The following is a 23,672-nucleotide window of genomic DNA, read 5'->3' as shown; positions in this document are numbered from 1 at the left end:
GGGCAGAGCAACCTTCTAGACCATTGGTGTCAAACAAATAGAAATAGGAGCCAGTAACCCATATATAAGGATCCTGTGGGCTGTATATTGACTTAGTTTTAAATGTAATATTATCTGTTTTATTTTACTTTTATTATTTTGTGAAATATTTCCCAATTACATTTTAATCTGATTCAGGTCACACTTGGGAATATTTGGGGCCACATGGGGCTATGTGACACCTCTGTTCTATTTCATGCATTTGGAGTCCTGGTGAATTTGGCAAATGGTCTGACTATGGAAGTGGTTAAGCTGTGCACCAGTTATGTGACCCTGGGCAAATCATGTAACCTGTCTAGGTCTTTTTTCTCATCTGCAAGATGAGATTGGACCCAGTGACCTACAAGGTCCCTTCTAATCTGATTCTGTTATTATCAGGCCATCCCAGACACATGCCAGTTGCTACCTTCACCTAAGAGTGCTTTAAGTCACCAATGATCTCTTACTTGCCAGATTTAATGACCTTTTAAAAATCCTTGCCCTTTAGATTATAAGCTCTTTTGGGGCAGGGACTGTTGTTTTTATTTGTATCCCCAGCACTTAGCCCAGTGCCTGGCATGTAGTAGTCACTTAATAAATGTTTGTTGACTGGCTTACTTTTTTAATTCTCTAAAAAATTTGAAACTGTTGTCCATTTTTTTTCCTGGATCCTCTTTTCTTTCTGGATTTTATGACACTACTCTCTCCTGATTCTCCTCCGGTCTTTCTGCCTACTTCTCTTGTGTTGATGGTTCATCTATGTAATATCCAGTAATCATGGCTGACCCCTAAGACACTGTAGTCTCTCCTGATTAAAGTCCTTCATCTTCAGCTAACTTTTGGACATCTCAAAGTGGATTTCCTGTAAGAATCTCAAACTTAGTATGGCCAAACAGAACTTATTCTTTTGCCCTCCTAAACCCACCCCATCTTTCAAATTTCCCATTTATCGTTCAAGACAATTCTCTCGGTCAAGCACATTCACAACCTTCATATCATTCTCTGCTCCTCATTCACATTTGCCCTACATATCCAGTCTGTTGTCAAATTTTGTTTTCAGCCTTCACAGCATTTTCCATGTGTCGCCACCTGAGTTTAGGACCTTATCACCTCTTACCTGGGCTACAGCAATAGGCATTTAGTTGTTTCCCTTGCCTCGAGTCTCCGCTCACTCCAACCACCCCCCACTTAGCTACCAAAGTGATTTCCTAAAAGGCAGATCAGTGTCACTTCCCTTCTCAAAAAATTCTAGCGGCTGCCCCGTTACCTCTAGAGTCAAATATAAAGTCTTCCTGTTGGTTTTAAAATTAGCCGTTCACAACCTGGTCCCTTCTTACTTCCCTCCACGTAGTTGGCAACTTGCTTACATTGTCTTACATGCTACTTCTCTCCCTTCTCTCTCTCTCTCTCTCTCTCTCTCTCTCTCTCTCTCTCACACACACACACACACACACACACACACACACAGTCACACACTTTCCACACAAAAAAACCCTTCATCTCCTGATTCCATGCTTTTTTACTTCCCTCATTCCTGGAATGCACTCACTTCTCATCTTCACCTCATAACTATCCTAGTTTCCTTCAAGAATAGGAGGCCAGTGAGAAGGCCCTTGCAAATAAGTAGGTAATAAGGACTTGAACCAGCTAAATAATCCTGGGAAGTACATTGAAACCCAGAGTCCGTAGTGTCAGTATTTTGAAGTACCGGTATCCCTAGGCTCTGAGCATTTTCTCTCCCGTGCCTAGGATGCACTCTCTCCTCAACTCTACCTCCTAGCCTTCCTGGCTCTCTTCAAGTCTCAGTTAAAATCTCACCTTCTGTAGGAAGCCTTAATGTCATGCCTCCTTAATGGTAGTGCCTCCCCTCTGTTGATTATTTCCTATTTAACCTATATATAGCTTGTTTGTACATATTTGTTTCTTTGTTGTCTCCCTCTGTTCAGCCATGAGCCCCCTCAAGGGTAGGTACTGTCTTCTGACTTACTTTTGTATCTCTAAAGCTTAGCACAGTGCCTGGTACATAGTAGGCACTTAATATATGCTTATTGGCCAACTAACTGAAGCTTCCTAGGCATGGTATTTATGACTGATGGCCTCATGGGCATAACAGAAAGGTAAATGCTTCTGTATTTGAGATTTTGAAGGTAAAACAGAAAAGGACCTTTTTCTGTATATGTCTTATCTTCCCTACTATAATAATACCTAATATTTTTATGGTACTTTAAGGTTTCCAAAGCACTTTTTATATATCACCTCATTTTATGTTCACAATAATCCTGGGAGTTAAGTGCTATTATTATCTCTTTTAATAGATAAGGAAACTGATAGTGAGAGAAGTTAAGTCACTTGACCAAGGCCCTACATCTAGTAAGTGTCAGAGGAAGGATTCACACTCATGTCTTCCTTACTACAAGTCTAGCACTCTGTCCATTATACCACCTAGCTGCCTTACTTAGTACCATGACTTGCATGTGGTAGTACATGACGGCTGATAAAAACGTTGAATTGTTATTATTTTCATTATCATCATCATTATCATCCTTATTTTTATTAGGTCTGGATCTGTGGTTGTGATTCCATATGCATAGAGGGCTTCCTGGTTTGGAAACTTCTACCAATACAGATATTCTGCAATTTATATTCTCAGAGATTTGAATCAATTCATTATTTAAAATGTGCTGCTTTTTGAGTGTCAGCACATGGTGGAATCATCCTGGTCATTCATTTCTCATTGAGCTAAAAGCACTACTTTTCATTCTACTTCTCAAATGAATAATTTTTAAACTAAAATAAAGCATTTTAATGAATTTGGTGGAGTGGAACAACTAAGATGATTAAAAGTGTGAAAAATAACACCTATGAGGAAAAGTTAAAGGAATTGGTATTATTTAGCCTGGGAAAGGGAAGTCTACAGGGTGACAATAATGCTATTTCAGGATCAAAGGTATGTTTCTTGGAAGATGGATTCTGGCCATTTTCTAATTTCACCAAAGATAAAACTAATGTGAATATATATAGACAGCGAAATATGAGATTGTGATGTGATTCACCTCTCAGCTGCCAAAATGATTTATCTAAATTACAGTTCTCTTCATGGCACCCCCTATTCCACAAACTGCAGTCACTAGTCCTATTCCCTCATGATGCAAATTACAAAACAAACCCAGAGAAGTCAAGTGAGTTGTACAAGTTTGCACAGATAGCAAGGGGTAGAGCTAGGATTTGCTCTGAGGTCCTCTCCGACTCCAGTTGTAACATTTATTCCACTAAACCATACTGCCTCTTGCTGTATTGTTCTTGTAGCAATTTGGGCAAGAGTAGCAGTGGACTTCAGGGAGGTGGGTTCCCGTGGTAGGGAAGGACCGACTGTCCACTCAGACCTTGAGTGGGACTGGAGTTGGGGGGACCTACTTTTGCCAATCAAAAAATTGCATCTCTGCCTAAGGTGAGTCACTCAGGCAGTCAGTAAACATTTATTAAGCACCTACTATGTGTCAGTCACTGTGCTAAATGCTGTGGATACAAAGAAAGGTAAAAGACAGCTTTTGCACTCAAGAAGCTAACAATTTAATGGGAGGGGACAAAATACAAATAATTAAGTACAAACAAGCTATATGCAGGATAAATCAGAAATAATAAACAAAGGGAAGGCAACTAGAATTCAGATGGATTAGGAAAGACTTTCTGTAGTAGGTGGGATTTTGGCTGGGTCTTGAGGAAACCAGGAATCAGAGATGAAGAAGAAGATCATTCTATGCAAAAGATAGTTAAAATGTCCAGAGTTAGGAGATGGAGTATCTTGTTCAAGGAACAGCAAGAAGGTCAGTGTCACTGGATCAGAGGAGTGTGTGGGGGATTGTAAGATTTAAGAAGATTGAAAAGATGGTGGGGAAGGCAGGGGCAGGTTATGAAGGGCTTTCAGTGTTAAACAGAGAATTTTATATTTGATCTTGGAGGTGATACAGAGACACTGGAGTTTATAGAATGGGGGGGTGGTGACATGGTCAGACCTGTGCTTTATGATTGTTACTTTGATAGTTGAGTGAGGGATGGACTGAAGTGGGGAGATACTTGAGGCAGACAACCAGGAGGCTACTGTGATCATCCATGTGTGGAGTGATGAGGACCTGGATGAAGGTGATGGAAGCATCATAGAAAAGAAGGGGGGATATGTAAAAGATGTTGCAAAGGTGAAATTGTCGGGCCTTGGCCCTCAGCACTTCTAGCTAAGAATGTAATCACACCCCCAGTACATCTAAATTAGAATGTAATAAGATAAAAGAGGTCCAAACAATAATATTAAATATAGAAGATCACTTCCAGCTAGGGGTATAGAGGATGAGGGAAGGTTTTATATCTGTACCTATAATATCTATGTCTTCATCTGTACATGTGTGTATATAGACATATATATACACACAGATATATGCATGTATCTATCTATATATATATATATGTATATGCATCTACACCTACTTTCTATGTCCATCCATAGACATTTAGACATCTATAGCAGATATGCAAATATAGTATACATCAATTTATACATGCACATATACAGATATAGATAAAGATATATCTTCTCTTTCATCAACACATCTATTAAAATACTTGGAAGAAATCAACACAGTTTCATGAACAGGAAGATTAATTTTATATTGAAATTGATTTCCACTTCTCCTTCCTAAGGATTCCTTAGTTTCTAGAAGTGAAAATAATTTGATTTTGAAGTGCTAACTAATGCCACTAGGGAATTCCCATCACTACAAGATGAAAGTTAAATGCCCCTTAAAAGGTTGAGATTGTAGTGACTGAATTATAATCTAGGAAAAAAAACATAAAATGAAAATTTTCTAATAAAATGAATATGAGACAATGATCTATTAAATTTATAATGAGAAATGAACTACTAGTTTAATGAGCTACTAGAAACCCCATTTTAGGGTACTTCCATACCTCTGGATATCAACCTGTAGTGAAGAAAATTGCCTAGGGATTAAACTATAAATCAGCGAGTATTATCAAGTACGTAGTAAGCGCTGTGCATTTTGGAGAAATACATGAAAAATCAGAAAGCAGGGTTTCAGTCCTGGAGAAGCTAAAACCGGTCTTAACTGTCTTATCTCTTGCTCAGAGTTAATGGTTTGAAGGGCTGCAATAGGACTGTACACCATAGAAGACTGTAGCTAGAAGGACCCTTTGAGAGGTCATTTTGCACATCACTCTTTCCCATCTCTTCACTTATCGATCATAATTTTTAAAAGCACCCACAGGCCATACCAACACCTTACTTAGCAATCTTCATCCTGTAACAATTTTCATTATGGAGGAATAAAATAACCACAATCTTCTAGTCCTCATTGGATTGAATTGTGAACAGATGCTGCTTATTTGATTCTGTCATAGTCCCAGACACACAAAACACATCAGCCTCTTTCTCGAGTCAAGTGCTTATATTTAATTATGTAAGTTTTCTTCAGTAACAACTGTCTGGAATAAGACTGAGTAAGGCCAATGTCATGCAAAGTGAAGTGGAATATTGGTGATTGGCAGGTTACTTTCGTCCACAAGACAGTATAAATAAGGCCAAAGAAATCGACTCGGGGCTTATATTTTTCCATCATAGGTTTTTTTTTTTTTTGTTTAATTGATTGAGTTAACCAGAAAACTCTTTGTTCTTTTTTTTTAATTGCGTCTTTGTAGTTCTGTAGGAAGGGATTAAATATACATCTGAACAAAGGATGTAGTTTTCTTCTACCTTCTTTCTGCTTGCTTTTTCTTTTCTTTTTTCTTATTTATGTTTTGAGGGGAATTATAAAAACTGTGAAATAGAAAAATGTTATTAAATGAAGAATCTTCTGACTTCTGGACTCTTTTCAATTTGAATGGGGGTTAGGGGATTGGTCAACAGGGAGTTTTGAAACCCAAAAGAAGTGAAGAGATGGCAAGGGACACACCTAGGTTCCTTTAAGGAGTTATCTGCCCTGAATGGTACTGAAAAAAAAATTCCTGGTGGATGTTATTGAGTTACTAGCATTGATCTTTGAAAAGTCATTCAAAAGAGAGAGTATCCACAGGACTGGAGAAGGTCAAATGCTGTTCTTATTTCTAAAAATAAAAGCAAAAATAGTGTAATTTGCAAACTATATGCCAATGATCTTTACTTTAATACCTGACAAAGTTGTATATGATATATTATTAAATTAATGGTTGGTGAGCATTTAAAGAAGTAAGCAGTAATCACCAACAGCCAGAATGACTTCGTCAAGAACAGACTGTAACAGATTCGCTTCACTTTCTCTTTTCACAAGGTGACAAGGTCAATTGATCAGGAGAATGTTTTAGACAAAGAATACATCTTTTTTTGGCAATGCATGTGATAGTCTTTTGTGATATCCTGTGGGAAAGTTAGAGGTGTAGATTAGATGATACTATAGTCAAATGGATTTAGAATAGATCAAATGATCAGACCCAAAGAGTAGTCACTAATAGATCAATGTCAGTCAGAAGGGAGGTCTCTAGTACATATACCTCCAGGAATCCATACTTGACCTAGTGCCATTCAACATCCTTTTTGTTAATGACTTGAACAAAGGCACAGAAGGCATAGCCATTAAGTTTCCTTATGATTTGAAAATGGAAGAGATTACCAGCACATTGGATAGAAAAATCAAGATTTAAAAAGTTCTTTACAAGTTAGGATGATGGACTGAATCTAATATGATTAGATTTAATTGGGATAAATATAAAGTTCCACAAGGCTTCCAAAATTCAGCTACATAAATGTAAAATGGAGGAAACATGACTAAATGTGAAAAATATCTAGAGATTTTAGTAGAATACGATCTCAGTGTGACTTAGTAGTATAAAGGTAACTATGATAGCCAGTATGATTTTAGGCTGCATCAAGAAAAAGGCAGGTAATTACTCCATTGTACTCCCTGCTCTGCTCATATCAAAACTGGAATATTTTATTCAATTCTGGATGCCATATTTTAGATGGATAGACGAGGGCCACCATCGTGTCATATGAGGGACAGTAAAAAGATCTGAGGATCATAGACATGCATAAAGCATAAGCCAGGTGTGGCACACATCTGAGCCATTTACTAAGCACACCAGGGCTGGAGAAATATAGCCTTAAGAGGATAAAACTTAGGGAGACATGGTAACTGTCTTAAAATATTTGAATGGCTGTCATGTGGAAGAATGCCTAAATTTTAAGTGTCCTGCATGACCTTATTTCAAATTGTTAGGTTGAGTTTACTTATTCTTGCTGTTGAAATGAAATGCCTAAAAGTATTTAATCTAGCAAGTGTTTATAACTTGAATGGAGACTATTTGCCTCTAAGTTAATGTATTTTTATAAAGTGGATGCAAACTTCAAACACACACACACAAAGTTAACAGACTGTTTTTTTTAATTATAAAGAAATTTCTACTAGCAATTACAACTATCTAAAACTAGAGTGAGCTGTTACAGGAGTAGTGTGACTATCAACATCTTCTTGCTGAAGCTGAGTGATCACTTATTGGAGATACTGCAGAGGTAATTCATGTTTGAATGTGAGATTGAATTCAATGACCTCTGAGGTCCTTTACAACTCAAAATTTCTGTGATTCTGCTTTACAGAATAAGAGAGGTGATAACTAGACAGTTAGCTAGGTGACTGTCAGGATCACTTTTATTCCAGTCTCAATCATGCTACTAAATTGAAAGTCTATTTATCCGGTACCTCAGTTTTTCTAAAGGATATAGCCCCAAGCCTCGAGCCTAAAGCTTTGGTTTTTGTAGAGCCAATCCACTATTATGAAATCTCTTGTGCTCTTTTTGTCTCTCCCTGAGGCTCCTCTAAGTAATCTTAAATTACAGATTGTATCTGGGTCTCCAGAGAAGTGAGTAAAAGGATCTTGGGTTCCCATTCAAGCACTCAAGGTAATAATGCGTATTAGGTTCAGGACAGTCATTCTTTCACCCCACAAAAAAATTAAAAATAACACAAAAGACTATCAATAGCATATAAATAAATTATTTTCTTCTCCAGAAACTTGCCACAGGTTCTTCTATAAGCCTCCAGGCATACAATACTACCCTAGGGCTCTGGACTCCCCTTGGAAGAGAAACTAACTTAGGGTTGTTAGAGAGATCTCCTACTTGACATACAGATGAGTCCTACTTTTACCCAAGGGTCCCATGAAAGCCTCCAATTTTGTTATAGTTAAAAAACATGGACTCTCCCCCCAAAATAAAATGGACATATAGTTGTTAGAGAAGTGACTCCTTTCCCATCAGACCTGAATCATCCAAATAATTCACAGTAATTATAAAGGACAAGTTTTAGTTTTTCTTATTGTGGTTCATTCCCTTGATATGCCTCCAGCTCCAGGCCCTCATGTTAAGTAATGAGTCTGGGAAATTTTGACATTCTTCCATAATATTAAAGCTTTAGGGACTTTCAATACTCCTTCAAAAGCCTAGGGTTCAGTAATCACTAGAACTTGGCTATGTGAGTCTCCATGTAGACCTCTTCACAGTTGCAGTCTCAGCCTTTTGAGATGACACTGCCACCTCTCCAGGACTGAAGACAGGAACCCAAAGTCCAGGGGCTCTCTTAACTGTCGATCAGTCAACAACACTTTTTTGTTATTCGTTCATTTAGCTGTGTCCAACTCTTTGTGACCCTGTGGATTCTAGGACACCAAGAGTGTTTATGGGGTTTTCTTGGCAAAGATACTGAAGCGGTCTACCATTTCTTTCTCCAGTGGATTAAGGCAATAAGAGATTGATTGACTTACCCAGGGTTACACAGCTAGTAAGTGTCTGAGGCTGGATTTGAACTCAGGTCTTCTTGACTACAGGCCCAGCATTCCATCCAGTGAGCCATCTGGCTGCTCCCAACATTTACTGTGTGTTAAATGCTGACAGTGTTGAAGAAAGGGAAAAAAAATCAGTCCCTGCCTTTGAGGAACTCACATGCTAATGGAAAAGGAGGAGAGGGGAAGGAGCAGAGAAATATGGAAATACCTAGGTATACAGCATATATACAGAGTAGATGAAAGGGCGTCTTTCAGGAAGAAGTCCACAGCAGCTGGGGGTATGAGGACATGTGGGTGAGAGCATGTGTGACTGCAACATATCTCTCTGCCTCAAGGAAGCCATTAGTGGTTCTTGGGTGGGTGGATGGAGGCTATGGGCATGAAGCTGTTCTCTGATCTGAACTCAGCTCTTTTATGATCTCTTCAGAGGTCAGTTAGCTCCCTTTCCTAGGCTCAGTAGAAAGGGATGGCTCCAACCCACAATGGCTGACCTCAGTCCATAATAAGAATCAATTATTGCCCTCAGTGAGTTAGAAAGCAGCACACATGGGCTAACCAGGACCAGAAGGCATGTCTACACCCTCTGTAGGGTGCTGCAATCAACCAAAAATGGCTCAGTTCTTTTTAAACTCACCAAGTTGAAGACAAAGAACCCTGATCAACCCTATTACAGAAAGTGTAAAACCATATAAATTCCTGAGGCAAAATATGCTATTTAAAAACCAAGTATTTTTAAAAAAGCTACTTTTTCTCAGAGTATGTTTATATAAGCTCTCTAATAGTATAATTTTATTGAATTAAGGATATGTAATAATAATAATAGCTAACATGCATATATTGCATTAAGCTTTACATAGCACTTTGCATTATCTCATTTAATCCTCACATCAACCCTGAGAAGTAGATGCTGTTATTATCCCCACTTTACACAGGAGGAAACTGAGGTCAAGCAACTTGCCCAGAGTCACACAGCAAGTACGTGTCTGAGGCAAGATTTGAACTCAGGTGTTCCAGACTCCAAGGTAAGGGCTCTATCCAGGGTACCACCTAATACCTAACTCCATATACCTTACATCAACATGGCAATGTTATCTGCAATAATCCATTTACCTAGTGTAGATGTTGTCTCTAACAAAAATATCCTATAAAACAAGAAATTGCACTGACCCATAGGCCTTGAATCAGAGAATAAAATCTCGCTGTGAATTGTTAATTTGTATGTATCTGAGGGTCTGAGGATATCAATGGCCTAATAAATCATGTCCTTCTTATCTATTCTCTCTACACTGGGCTTTCATGATGACCTGCAGTTTTTTTTTTGTTTGGGTTTTTTTTTTTAATAAATTCCATATCCTTTTCAAGTAGAGCTATACGCTTTGTCATATATTGCAATATTGGGGAACCCCTGATCATTAGTAGCAATAGGTAGTGTATACATAGGGCCAGGATGTAATTAACACAAGCTTAGGTCCCTGGCTTACTGAGAATTTCCCCTTTTTGAGGAACAGATGAAAACCTCTCACAATTGAAATTACCTAGGTTACCCAAGGCTAGTACAGAGTATACGTATGTTGAGGCAAGTAAGCATTGAACATGTAGACCCAGACAGTTTAGGACATCATAGAGCTGGGCAAGTGATTTCACCTCAGAGGCTCTCAGTTTACTCTTCTGTAAAATGAGGGGATTGGACTAGATTGAGGTTTCTTGGCCTTTTTTGTTTCATGAATCACTTTGGTGAAATCTAAGACCCTCTTCTCAGAATAATGTTTTTAAAGGCATAAAATAAAATACATAGGATTACAAAGGAAACCAATTATATTGAAATCCACTTACCAGTTTTTTGAGTTCATGAACTCTAGATTTAGAACACCCAAATTAGTCATTTCTAATTCAAAATCTTATGATGATTTCTATGTTCTTTTACTGTATAATCATAAGGTATTGGATTATGTAATGCAAAAATGTCTAGTAAGAAAAAAATGTGAACCATTGGAAAATGGAAACTAGAGACTAATAAAAGGATTTGGTCACTCACAGACATTTTGAATTCATCTATAAGGCTGAATTAAGGTCTTATCTGTAATAGGCTGCTGCATTTAATAATGTGACAGCTCTATCCCAGCTCTTTTTAAAAAAAAGTATCTCAATTTAAACAAATCCAAAATATGAACATTGAAATTATAGAACAGATCATTTGTGTTGGATTTGATTTCTTACATACGAAGCTTCTCCAAGCATGTTTAAAAAGTGATTAGATTTATAGACAGTGGGTTAGACATTTTTTTTAGCAATGCCTGGCAAAGCTGTAAAACTATAGGTGTTCAATAATTGCACATTGAAAAATTAACCACACCTAGTGTAAAATGAGGTTTACCTGTATTCTTTGACTTTCACTTTCTGTTTCCAGATAGAGAAAGATTTTGTTTGAAAGAGCATTTCCTCTGAGTCTGTGGTTACAAGGTGCTTCACAGATATTATCTCATTTAATGGTCCTAATGGCCCTATGAGGTGGGTCTTACACGTATTATTATGAAGAAACTGCACCACCAGCGAGGTTTTGACTTGCCAGAGGTCACAGAGCTATAAACAGAGCCAGGTTTTTTGATTCCAAACCTCTTTTGTCCCATTTACCTCACCACGTCTCTTTGGGTTATGCTGCACATAATCTCGGAAGAAGCAGAAAGATAAACTACTAAAATGTTTGCAGCTTTAAAGCTATAGAAAAGCAATTAACAACTCGAGAAGTTAATTGTGACAGAGCTACCTCTTGTAACAATTGCTAACGCCCCTTGAGTGGGTGATGATTAATGTTATTCTGCAGGGTAAATACTGTGAATTAATATCCTCCCCTGTTGTGTGTGTATGTGTGTGTGTGAGTATGTGTGTATGTGTGTGTGTTTTAAACAGTATTGTTAACTATTCAGTGTTTTTTTTTTAATTAAAATATTGGATAGAGAGGTTTTACCTAATTTTTGAAGACCATGATGAGAGTTCCCAGTGCTTGTAGCAGCAGAGATGTTAGGCACAAATCATGTCGAATTTTAGAGCTAAATGAAAGTGTCGACTCAAATGACCAAAGCCCATCCTCTTTTGAGGGTTAATGGCTTTTTACTCTTCCTTTTAGCTCAATGAGTTTGTTTAATAAAGTTGAGAATTTGTTCACAGGGTCTTATAAACATGTGTTATTAGATTTTAAATCTGTTTTGAAAGTGCCTCTCTCCTACTCCCTCCTAGTAAAGTGACCTTTTTAAATGGAGGGAAGTGGGTTTAGATGACAGTCGTGATAAATGCGGTCATGTTCACTCAATAAAATAAGGCCCAGTGCATTTGAGGATAAATCAGTGAAATGTACAGCCCCACCTGTCTGTCTCCATCATTCATTTCCACTGTCACTTTCCCAGTGGCTGATGGATCACAGTTGCTGTAAAATTAGACAGCCTTTAATCTCATTTCATCCTGATTAGCTTCTCTTTACCCTTTCCCTCTAACTCACTGACTGACACGCTAAAAACTCACACTGGGCTGTATTTGAGCGTGGAGTACAAACTTCTCCTCAAATACCTTTCTCAGAAGGGTGAGACAGGTGTTCACCTTTGCTGAAAGCTGCGGAGGGCCACAGATATAGTCAGTGTCATTTTAAGAGCAATCAATAAACATAGCAACCAGGGCTAGATTAATCAGAGTGCTAATCTTGGGGGCCACCCAACATATTTGAAACATTTTCCTATAGCTTTGAATCAGAAATAACATAATTTGCTTTCATAATACTAAAAAATAGAATCCTGTGTAAAATAATTTTTTAATAAATTTGGGAATTTTTCCCACCTTTCCAAATGATTTCCAAGAACTATCAAGTCATCACAAAGATACAGAAATAAGATTCAAGTATTCTCATTAGAAAATGTAACTTTCATGATTTTAAAACACTAGTATTCATTTGACTGCACATGAAGGTGACGGTAGGTAACCTTGAGACTTGTTCCCCTCTCCTTACTTTGAAGGTTTAAGAGCCATTGTCTGTGTCAGTGTTCTCATTTGGTTGCATGAAGCTTAATGATAGGTATATTTGAATGAGAATAAAACTAAATTATTTATTATTTGCCTCAGTAAAATTATGTATTCCCAAATAAGAAAAAATAAAAACCACATGCTGAAGAAAAAAAGTGGTTGTAGTTTTGTAGGGCACAGTGCTTTTTGATAAACTTCCCCTGAGGTTAAAAGAAGGGCAAAAATCTTTTTTCCTACATAGAGGACTTCCTGCATTTTGTTGGGTAGAAGTTTTAAATAACATACATGCAGTGATGGGCATAAAATGAGGTGGTGGCAGTTGATGGCCCAGTTCCTAACTTGTGGAAGATTTTCTTGAAATCTAATTATGGGGATGTGCTGCATCTCTTAAGGGTGGTCCCTGAGAGTACCTTCTGATTTCCCAGGCTGCTCCCCAAATCTAGTGAAAAGGATAGGAAAAGACATGTACTGCATGCTTAAAAGACATTCTAGTATTGATTCACTCTCTGTCCACTTCTAGGGCTAAGAATTACGGGCAGATCAATGTTGAGCTAATATTAAAAGACCCAAAATGTATTTAGCACCTCAATTCTCAAATAATGATCTGATCCATTACATTTGTGTGCAACTTCCAAACGCTTTCACAGCCGTTCTCTTTTCATGCTCTCCAGGGCCCTGAGGGGAAGCAAAACGGTTCAGTGGCTAGAGGGCAATTTTTGGAGTCAAGAAGACTGGAAACAAGTCCTATTCCTGATATAAACTGGCTTTGTGGCGCTAAGCAAATCACTTCACCTTGTCACGCCCTAGACATTTCTCTAAGACATAGAAGAGACCCCAATCAACACTAGGGAAGCCTGAGAGTTTGCTTCACCCGGTGAAATCACAAACAACAAAACAAATTGCCAATGAACCACCAAAAAGCAGCCCGATGAAATAGAAAGGGAAGATATTACTATCCCTATTTTATATAGAAGGGGATGTTAGAGAGCTAGCAAAGTGACTTGCCCAAAGTAACAAAACACTGAAATCAGGATTCAAGCCTTTTGTGTCGTAGTGCAAAGAGCATTGATTCTATAGTCAGAGTTTCATGTTGTTCAGTTGTGTCTGACTTGCTGTGACCCCATTTGGGGTTTTCTTGGCAAAGATAATGGAGTTGTTTCCCTTTTCCTTCTCCAGCCCATTTTACAGATGAGGAAACTGAGGCAAAGAGGGTTAAGTGACTTACCCAAGGTCACACAGCTAGTAAGTGTCTGAAGCCAGATTTTAACTCAGGTCTTCCTGACTTCAGGCCCAGTACTCTAGCCACTGCACTACCTAGCTGCCTCTGTAGTCAGAGGGCCTCAGTTCAAATGCTGCTGCCCCTGACATATGTACTTGTGTGATCTTGAGCAAATCATTTACCTCCTCCTGGCCTCGGTTTCCTCATGGGTAAAATGAAGGAGGTTATAGTAGATGACCTCTGATGTTTCTTCTAGCTCTAAATCCATGAATTTTAAAATTCATATCTTCCTCAAAGGCAGATCAGTGCTCTATATTCATCTTTTCTACGCTCCGATGATAACATTTTCTGTTTTTTAATCATAATGGCCTTTGTGCAAATGTGTTTGTGTCTCACACAAATGTCAGCAAAGCAAGATCAGAGCAGTTATAGCCATTTTGCAGATAGATAAACCAAGGTTCAAAGGACTTCACCAAGGTGACCTCCAAGTCTGTGACAGAACTCTACTGAATAGATGTCATCATAATTTGTGATTATCTGCTATATTCCTAATCAGTCCCTTTTCACAAAATCAAGTGTACTTTACCAATTGCTTCTTCCAGGCTGGCTGTAAGATCATTTCAGTTAACTAAAAACACTCCTTGCTTGTTCATTGTTGCCAGGGGGACAAGAAGCCACAAATCCTATGGCAAGAAGCTTAACTAAACACACGGACCTGCTCCATCCTGAAGACGCTGCAACCTTAGTAGCAAAGCAGACACCTCCCTCCTTGTTTTTATTTCCATTTGTTATCCTGCATAGCTGTATTTTGAGAAAAAAAATAATAAAATAAAATGAAATGAGAGATCTATCACCTAGAATAATCCAAGTGCGAGAAAGACTGCCTTTCTGTCTTTTTTTTCTTTTTCTTTTTTTTTTTTTTTTTTTTGGCATTGGCAAAAGAGCACAAAGTAAGAGCTGGCCCTGAGTCATATTGATTTCCCACTGCACTGGTTTCCTAAGTGCTCTGTTGATCCATGACAAACAATAAGTTCCCTGCCTGTACATCCACATCACCTCCCCATTTGTCCTCACCTAGATTTAAGGTGCCCATATGATGAGCTGAACAAGGACATCATTTTTCTACTGGTGTCACTGGGCCAATGCCTCTGCATAGAGCGTGATAACTAATGCTGGCCAAGTATACATCGACCATAGGATGTGATGGTAGCAAAATAACAGAGTAACCATACATGTCTGTGTGTTGTATCCCTACATAGCAAAAGCAGATGAGAATGAATTTGGAGGAGCTGGGTTTTCAGCAGTATCTTAAAGAGCTCATTCTTCCCCCAGCTAGCACCATCAGAATTTTTTTTTAAAGAAGAGAAAACAGTGTATCTCTGTGACTTTGCTGCCACAGTTTTGATCTTTGTCACAGAAGAGTTCCTAAGTAGATAGATAGAAAATGTGTGATTGTGCTGCTAATGGCATTGTACAGGAAATTAAGCGTATACATTTGGAGAAGGCATTAAATCAGCAGGACCTTAATTTAAAAACTTCAAACTGTATGGAAATGCAGCTTGTTCATTGCTGTGGAATAGAAAGCTACCAAGCACCCTGAGTCTGCTTATGGAAAGCATGCCAGCAAAAAGCAGGCTAGGTTGAGTATCTTAGCAGTTTTCAGTGTGTATTCAAGGTTACAGCAACACAGTATTTCCCAGGAAATGACACCTCTCTCTGGTCATTGTGATGTACCTGTCATCCCTCTCCCCCCCACTCAAAAAAAAATGCCACCTATGTATCAGGTAGTTAGGGGTACGAGTTAAGTGAGCAAGTGACTAAATGAGTTCTTAAGAAAGAAGAGTAGCAGAAGCTGGCTGTTCTGCAGCAATTTGTGGAATAACATTATGTAAAATTAATCAAAAGGGGCTGGATCTGAAACTGCTGTCAACACACCACTGATCCCCTGTGTACATAGCTCAGGATTGGCACGTACCCTGCTTTACTGCCTCCTGCTTCCTTCCGCTGTTTGAAGTCTCAGATTTTGCACGCCTTGATTAAGGCAAATAACGGGTGTGCCAAGCTATCAAATTCTAAGATGGAAAATGATATACATCTTGTTGGTGGTTTATTTTTTCATCTTTTTTCCCCCTACAGTTATGCCCTATAACAGCGCCCATCACTGTGTGGTGGAAGTGGAAAACTTCTTGTTCGTGTTGGGAGGAGAAGACCAATGGAATCCAAACGGTAACTATCCAGCCTTTAGCATGGAGCTATTCCCTTTTCCTTGCTCGGCTCTGCAAATGTGCCTCTGTGGAGCCCGAAGGAATGAAGCCGTTAGACTGCGTGCCGATATCTTGAGGGTCAATCACTGAGCTAGCTGAGGGCACATCTACCATGGCATTGATGTTCTATCTGGGGATTTCACTTCTCCATGATGTTCCCGACCCTGCATTCTTTGCCTTTCCCTCGAGGAATGCTACCACCATCAGCAGCACATACTCTCTGGAGTAACAAGCAGCTGTTAAGAATTTTAACCATCATTTCCACCTCTGTCGCATTCTTATCATAATAAAGTGGTGACAAAAAGCAAACCCACCCCCCCACCCCCCCGTTTTCTTCCAAAGGGTTTCAGCTGAAGCTTCTTTAATCATAGGCATTAATCATAGGCTCATGGCTCTTGAGCTGGAAGGGATGTCAAAGGTCATCTAGCCTAATCCCTTTATTTTACATATGGAGAAACTGAGGCCCAGGAAGTTTAAGTGACGTGCCCAAGGTCACATAGGGAGGAACCATCAGAGATAGGATTCAAACCCAGAATTTTTGTCCCCTTCTGAACTGTGTTTGTAGCCCTCATGCCGCTTATACAGATTATCACTAGGTCCCCCTTTTTGATAAGTGTTTACTTCATAAATTTAGTACAAAGAGAAATTAAGTAATTTTTCATGTTTCTGTGCTAAACACACAGAGAACACTGTGCCTTGCAAAATACACAAAATTATCAAGATATTGTTTAAAAGCTTGCACATGAAGAAGGAGCTGCCTCTGTAGCAGCCTGTGTAACAGAGACAATTATGACTGAGAAACCATAAAACAGCTTGCAGGTACACATTTTTGCTTTAAAACCCCAGAACATCCAGATGAAATTACATATACTGCATATATTTTATTGTGAATGCGCCATTTCAGCATCTGCACCAAACCAAATTATAGAAAATTGTTACATCTGTTCACTTCCCAAAATCTTAAAGAAAACCAATCCCTGTTACCCTCTAGACCATTTTTTTTTGAGAGAAAGGGAAGAAAAATGGGACAGCCTTTGGAGAAAAACCCTTCAGCCTTATTGTCAAATCTCTTTGATGCTGGCAGGAGGTTGGGCTTAGTACCCTCTGAATATCAGATACATTTCACGTGGGGCAGGTTGGATTTGAAGCAGGAGCATTTTGGATATTGATAGCCTCTCTGCTGAGTTATCCCATTAATGATGGATTTGATGCATTACCAGGAAACTGACAGGAATACCATCCACTATAAGCTCTCCACTCACTTACTGCACAAGTTATCCTGCCTTTGAACTGAATGGAATATTTCATGACTGCACATACACATTCCAAGTAAGGGGTGTCTTCAAGTGAATCACACTTAGGGCTTTACAGTCTGTCCCTTTTGTCACCTGGATTAAAAATAAAGTGTGACAACCAAACTGCATGGCCCACTAATGGGGGATTTTAAAAAAAATCATCTTTTAAAAAATAACTAATAAACCTGAACCTCACTGATTATACCAGGACACATATTTTTCAGGGAGAAAACTGAAACATGGTCAATCTTCTAGCACCTCATATAATGCAACGAGATTCCCAAAGCTAAAAATAGGAAATTAAGTATCTGAGGCAAACTATATACTATGCCCCATCCTCCCATCTTTCTTAACCCTTAATTTGTACCATATTTTTCACGTGAAATAAATGTGAAAAAGTCTTCCTAAAATTTACCTTAATTTTATTTTTCATAAAGGAGTTCTTAGGATTCAAGATTATTCTTCTTCACCACAGGGTGGTATTTACTATTTTAATTAAGGGAGATGTCATAAATTTTTACAATTCCACTTTTACCCCCTACCCACCCAACCCTTGGAGCAACAGCTAAACTTGGAGGTCAGCTGTGTTATAGTAGGATAAACACTGAGTCTGGTGTGGGAAGAACTGAGTTCAAATCTCTAGCTCTGCAACTTAGTATCTCTATGACCTTGGAAAATTCACTTCACCTTTTCTGGACCTTAATTTCCTCATCTGTTAAAGCAGGGGTGGGGAGAAGTGATTGGAAAGGGATTATGACCTCTATACTCTAACACCTACCTATAACAACTTACTGTCTTATGAAAAATAACTGGCTTAACTTTCTAAGCCAACAAGGTGAAGTGGCTTGGTCATGGGATTTGCAATCTAGAAGAACTGGGTTCAGCTCCCACCTCAGATACATAGGCAGCTAGATGGTAGAGGGAATTAGTGTGTTGGACTTGGAGTGAGGAAGTCCTAAGTTCAAATCCAACCTCAGACACTTGCTAGGTATGTGATGGCTTAGGGACTTGACTACTCTGTGCCTTAATTTTCTCATCTGTAAAATAGGATTAATAATAGCATGTACCTTCCAGGGTTGTGAGGATAAAATGAGATAACGTTTATAAAGTGCTATATAAATGCTAGCTAACTTTAGCCATTATAGAGATTGCAACCCTGAGCAAATCATCAAACTTTTCTATGCGTCATTTTTCTCATATGTAAAATGAGGGCTTTGGATCTGATGGTCTTTAAGTTTCCTGGGATATCTAAGTATGTCATTCTCTGAGAGAAACTGACCAATCCGAGCCCATTTAGGGTAGCTGTGCTGTTTCTTAGAGGGATAAGATAGTACAGCTGAGAAGTTTTGTTGTTGTGGTTGTTTTAATCTGTAATCCTTATATGAATTTGTCAGACTTAAAGCCCATCTACCCACTTTCACTTTGCCATATCCTACTCCTCTAATCAAAGCAGCATTGGGGAGGGAAGCAGTGAACAAAATCAGAAGTACTAGTATTGTGAACATCTCTTGGTGAATATTAAATCAGTCCTGAATTATTGAATCTGGATGGAAGCTGTTTCCCTTCCTCTGACTGAGGACTCCTGATAGTCCTGGTGTCACTGATTTAACTCCTAATTTAAATGGCTATTGGAAGGGCTAGTCATCTCCAAAAAATGTCAGTTTGATTTTGAAATTTTATCTTTTGAGCCAACTCACAGGCTCTGTGTGACAAGTGGTGCGCACCTTCATACAGGGCTGAGCTGAACTAAATAGGGATTGAGCTCTTTTAAACTGAGTTATTTAAATAAATTGGAACTCTTTCAGAATCCCCAGGAAGGAGGCCCATTGGGAGCTCTGACTTCCATGATTTCATCTGATGCAATGAGAAACCCTAACTTTCAAAATAAGAGCTCACCTGTGTTCCTTAGTATTATAGCTTCTCTGCCCTTGAAGTCAGTCAGTTAGCAAACATGTATTAAGCTCTTACTGTCTGCCAGATATTATGGCAAGTGCTGAGGATATAAACAGAGTAAGATGAACTGGCAAAAGATCCTGTAAAAACAAACTGTCAACCAGAGAGGGCTGAAAATGCTTCCTTTTTCTCATGACCATCAAGGCTTGTTGAAAGGTTCTGAAAAGATGCACTTCAGAAAGCCTTGGCTTCTGAGAGGAATTAAGACAGACCCTTACCATTCTGTCTTTCTCTGTGTCTCTCTCCGTCTCTTTCTCTCATACTCCTGTGCACATACGAATACATATAAATACATATTCACACATAATACATGTGAATATGAGAAACAACATGGCTTACTAGCCTGTGAGTGGTCGTTGGAGTCAGGAAGACCTGGTTCTAGGTCAGGAAAGCCTGCTTCTGACACATACTCTCTGTATTGCTGTGGATAAGTCACTTAACCTCTTGGTGCTTCCAGGCAGCTCTAAGTTACAGGTGAGGTGGACATCTGCATCCATGGTTGGGAATTCCCCATACTAATGAAACAGATCCAACCAAATAAATACAAATACATATGTATAGTGTGTATGGGGGGACGGGGGTGGGGAGAGAGAGAAAGAGAGAGAGAGATACACATAAAAGGCAGCGTGACCTAATGGACAGAAGATCTGAGTTTAAGTCCTTCCTCGAACACACACTGGCTGGGTAACCTTGGCAAATCACTGAACTCTATATGACTTTTCCATCTAACTCTCTAAGTCTATAAGTTGTAGAAAGGGTATTAGTCTACCCTGGAAGATGAAATCCTTCAATGGCAATTACAAATCCCAAGTCTAATAAAAAAAAAAAGATAAATAAATGTACATATTTCTTTAGTGTTTAATAATAATTTTAGCTAACATTTATATAACTCTTACTATGCACCAATTTGCTAAATACTTTACAAAAATTATCTACCAATAAACATTTATTAAGTACCTACTATGTTTCAGGAACTATGCTAAATACTTATCTCACTTGATCCTTGCAACACCCCTGTGAGGTATGGTTTGTTATTGTCCCCCTTTTACAAACAGAGATAAACAGGTGAAGTGACTTGCCCAGGGTCACACAGCTAATAAGTGTCTGAGGCCAAATTTGAACTCAGGTCTTCCTGACTGTAGGCATAGACTCTATCCATGAACCACCTAGCTGCCACTGTTTATTTGTGCATATATTCATATATATCTATATATTCAAGAATCAGAATTCCTGGTGCATGTTTTATAGGTGGTGTCTTACTAGCCTCTCTGTAGGTTATATCTATATGTCTATATACCTGTATATACACTGCTTTAAACCAAAACCTCAGATGTTGTCATCTAAACTTTATGTACAAATAGCCAAAATGAAAGGGTGGCAGTAAAAGACCGTATTATTTCATTTAAATTTGACATTTTCCATCCAGTGCTATGCCTTTATTACAAATCAGACTAGGCCAACATTTGTCATCAACAAATTTGGATGATTTCTTGAGAGTCTGCCCAAGATTGGATAATTTCTTTGATAGAAGAATGGAGCCCCCCTGTTTGGGAATACCTGTGGTTCAAGGTTGAGTTTTATAAGGTCTATAAAAGACCTTGGGAAACATCTCTAGAATTAGAAGGGAACTCACAGGCAATCTGGTCCAAATCCCCTCATTTTATAGATTAACAAACTAAGGCCCAATGAGGTTAAATGACTTGTAAATTTGTTGATTGACTAATTTCCCAAGCTCATACAAGGAGTAAGAGTTAGAGGGTGGTAAACCCAGATCCTCTAATGCCTAAGACAGTGTTCTTTCCACTATATCAGGATCTAGTCCAACCCCATTATTAGCTCAATGCAGCCACCTAGAGACTAGGCTTCCAATAGCAGAACTGATCTTTGTTGTTCAGTCGTTTTCAGTTGTGTCCAACTCTTCATGACCCCATTTGGGGTTTTCTTAGTAAAGATGCTGGAGTGATTTGCAATTTCCTTCTCCAGCTCATTTTACAGAGGAGACAAAGTGACTTACCCAAAATCACCTGGTTAGTAAGTATCTGAGGCTGGATTTGAACTCAGGTCTTCCTGACACCAGGTCCAGCACTCTATTCACTGTGTCACTAGCTGCAAAGGAACTACCAGGTTACCTAGGGAGGAGAAAACTGACCTTGATTAGAAAACAGAGTACATTAAAGCTTCTGTGCTGATCAGTATTGGGTTTGGGCACATGAGTGACCATTGTACTTCCAGCCTGAGTGAGATAGGAAGACCCAGTCTCTTCCTTCCCTTTCTCCCTCAAAAAAAGTCACGGATTAGTAGAGAAAAAAAATTCTCAAAGTTCCAAATCAACCAGGAAGAATTGAAGCAGGAATTTCTGGGCAGGGGAGATCTGCCAGAGAATAGAACACTGATAAAGTTACTCCTTGAGGGAGTGTTTTCCTGAGTCCAGAGTCACAACTAACAGCAAAATGATGTGGAAGCCTTAGGAAGCTATGGTTACTATAGCAAAGTAAGAAAATGGGAGATTTTCTAGGGAAAAACCATTACAGAATTGATAGTTATAGTTGAGGGGTGATGCCTGGTAAAGGAAGTTAGTGTGATAAGAGACCCATCTATTAACCTGACAAGCTAGGTCTGTAGTAGGGGCTGTGTTCTTGTTGTAGTAGGCGGGACAGCAAATTTCCTAAATTGAAGCTGAGGCTGAGGTCTGCTCCTGATTCACAGGTTACCTAGATAACCTGAATAATCAAGGTAGTCCTTCATTGCCCCAGCTACCTACCCACCAAGATTCCTCCTTGGTAGAAATCACTTCACTCCAGGGTTATCAAAGCAAATTGCCCCACCAAATAGTGAGATGGGCAAGATGTCTTACTTAAAATGCAGCCAATCAGTTCCTCAAACTCCTGCAAGGATGACTACCAGATGAAACTTTTTTCCGGGAAACTCTTCCCCTAAGGCTAGATATATGTGAGAGCCTTGGTTGTTGTGGGCACACATAAAGGAGGACCCCTAAGAGAGCTTTTTGCAGCCCTAGTGATAGGCTTATTACAGGGGTGGAGAACTTGAGGCCTTGGGTGTGGCCTTTTGACTGAGTCCAAATTTCACAGAACAAATCCTTTTATAAAGGAGATTTGTTCTGTGAAGTTTGTATTCAGTCAAAGAGCTGCACTTGAGGACCTAGAGGCCCACATGTGGCCTCAGGGATGCAGATTCCCTGCCCCTGGATGTCACCTTTCTTTGCATAAGTTTTTGTGTACTAAATGAAATTATGATCTGTAAGTACTTCCCAGTTCCTTTAATTGCAGACACTCAGGGATGGATCCAAGGAGGGAGATCTCTACTAAACTAGACTTGTTTAAAGTTCACAGAAACATAATATTTCAGAGTTGGAAGGAAACTCGATGGCTATCTGGTTCAAATAATATATAAAAAAATAAATAATTCCTCATATAACATACCTAGTGAATGGTCATCCAGCCTTTGTTTGAAGAGTTCCAATGAGGGGGGATCATTCCAATTTTGGATAGCTCTGATTGTTGGGAAGCTTTTTCCTGACCTAGACCCTAAAGTAGCCTCTTTGAAACTTCTACTCATTGCTTCCAGTTTTGCCCCTCTTGGTCAAGTACAAGTTTAATCCTTCTTCCCTGTGACAGTCCTTTAAATATTTGAAAATAGCTACCATCTTTCCCTGACTTTTAGTTGTCTCTTCTCCAGGCAAATCTCTGCAATTCTTTCACTCTACCCTGATATGGCATGAACTCAAAGCCCTTTATCACCCTAGCTTTCCTAGTTTCCTTTGGAAACTTTCTAGCTAATTAATGTCCTTCCTGAAATGTGGTACTCAGAACTTAACACTATATTCCAAATGATCAAGGCAGAGTTATCTATTTATTCCTGGTTCAATCAGCTGCTATTTATTAAGTACCTGCTATGTGCCTGTCATTGCATTATGCACTAGGATATAAAGACAAAAATGAAACAATCCTTGCCCCCATGGAGCTTACATTCTATAGGGCAACACAGTATGTACACATTTCCAGAAGCTATTTGTCTCAGTCCAGGATTTACCTGCTCTCTCACACAGTTGACCAATTATGACATTCAGCCTCCAAA

General features: G+C 38.9%; 1 protein-coding gene across 3 annotated transcripts in view; it reads left to right on the top strand.

Moving 5' to 3' along the window:
• The window catches only part of LOC114054284 (kelch-like protein 14), a 137,077-nt gene that overhangs the window by 87,060 nt on the left and 26,345 nt on the right, over positions 1-23,672 (top strand). For all 3 annotated transcript variants that reach the window (XM_027877478.1, XM_027877479.1, XM_027877477.1), the window contains exon 4: positions 16,202-16,291. In XM_027877478.1, coding sequence (XP_027733279.1) covers positions 16,202-16,291 — 90 coding nt within the window. The remainder of the gene's footprint in view (positions 1-16,201; positions 16,292-23,672) is intronic.

The sequence above is a fragment of the Vombatus ursinus genome, unplaced genomic scaffold (assembly GCF_900497805.2).
Source record: "Vombatus ursinus unplaced genomic scaffold, bare-nosed wombat genome assembly UNPS02014812.1, whole genome shotgun sequence".
NCBI classification, from domain to species: Eukaryota; Metazoa; Chordata; class Mammalia; order Diprotodontia; family Vombatidae; genus Vombatus; species Vombatus ursinus.
The sequence above is the reverse complement of the archived record's forward strand: the minus strand, read 5'-3'. Positions and strand labels throughout refer to the sequence as shown.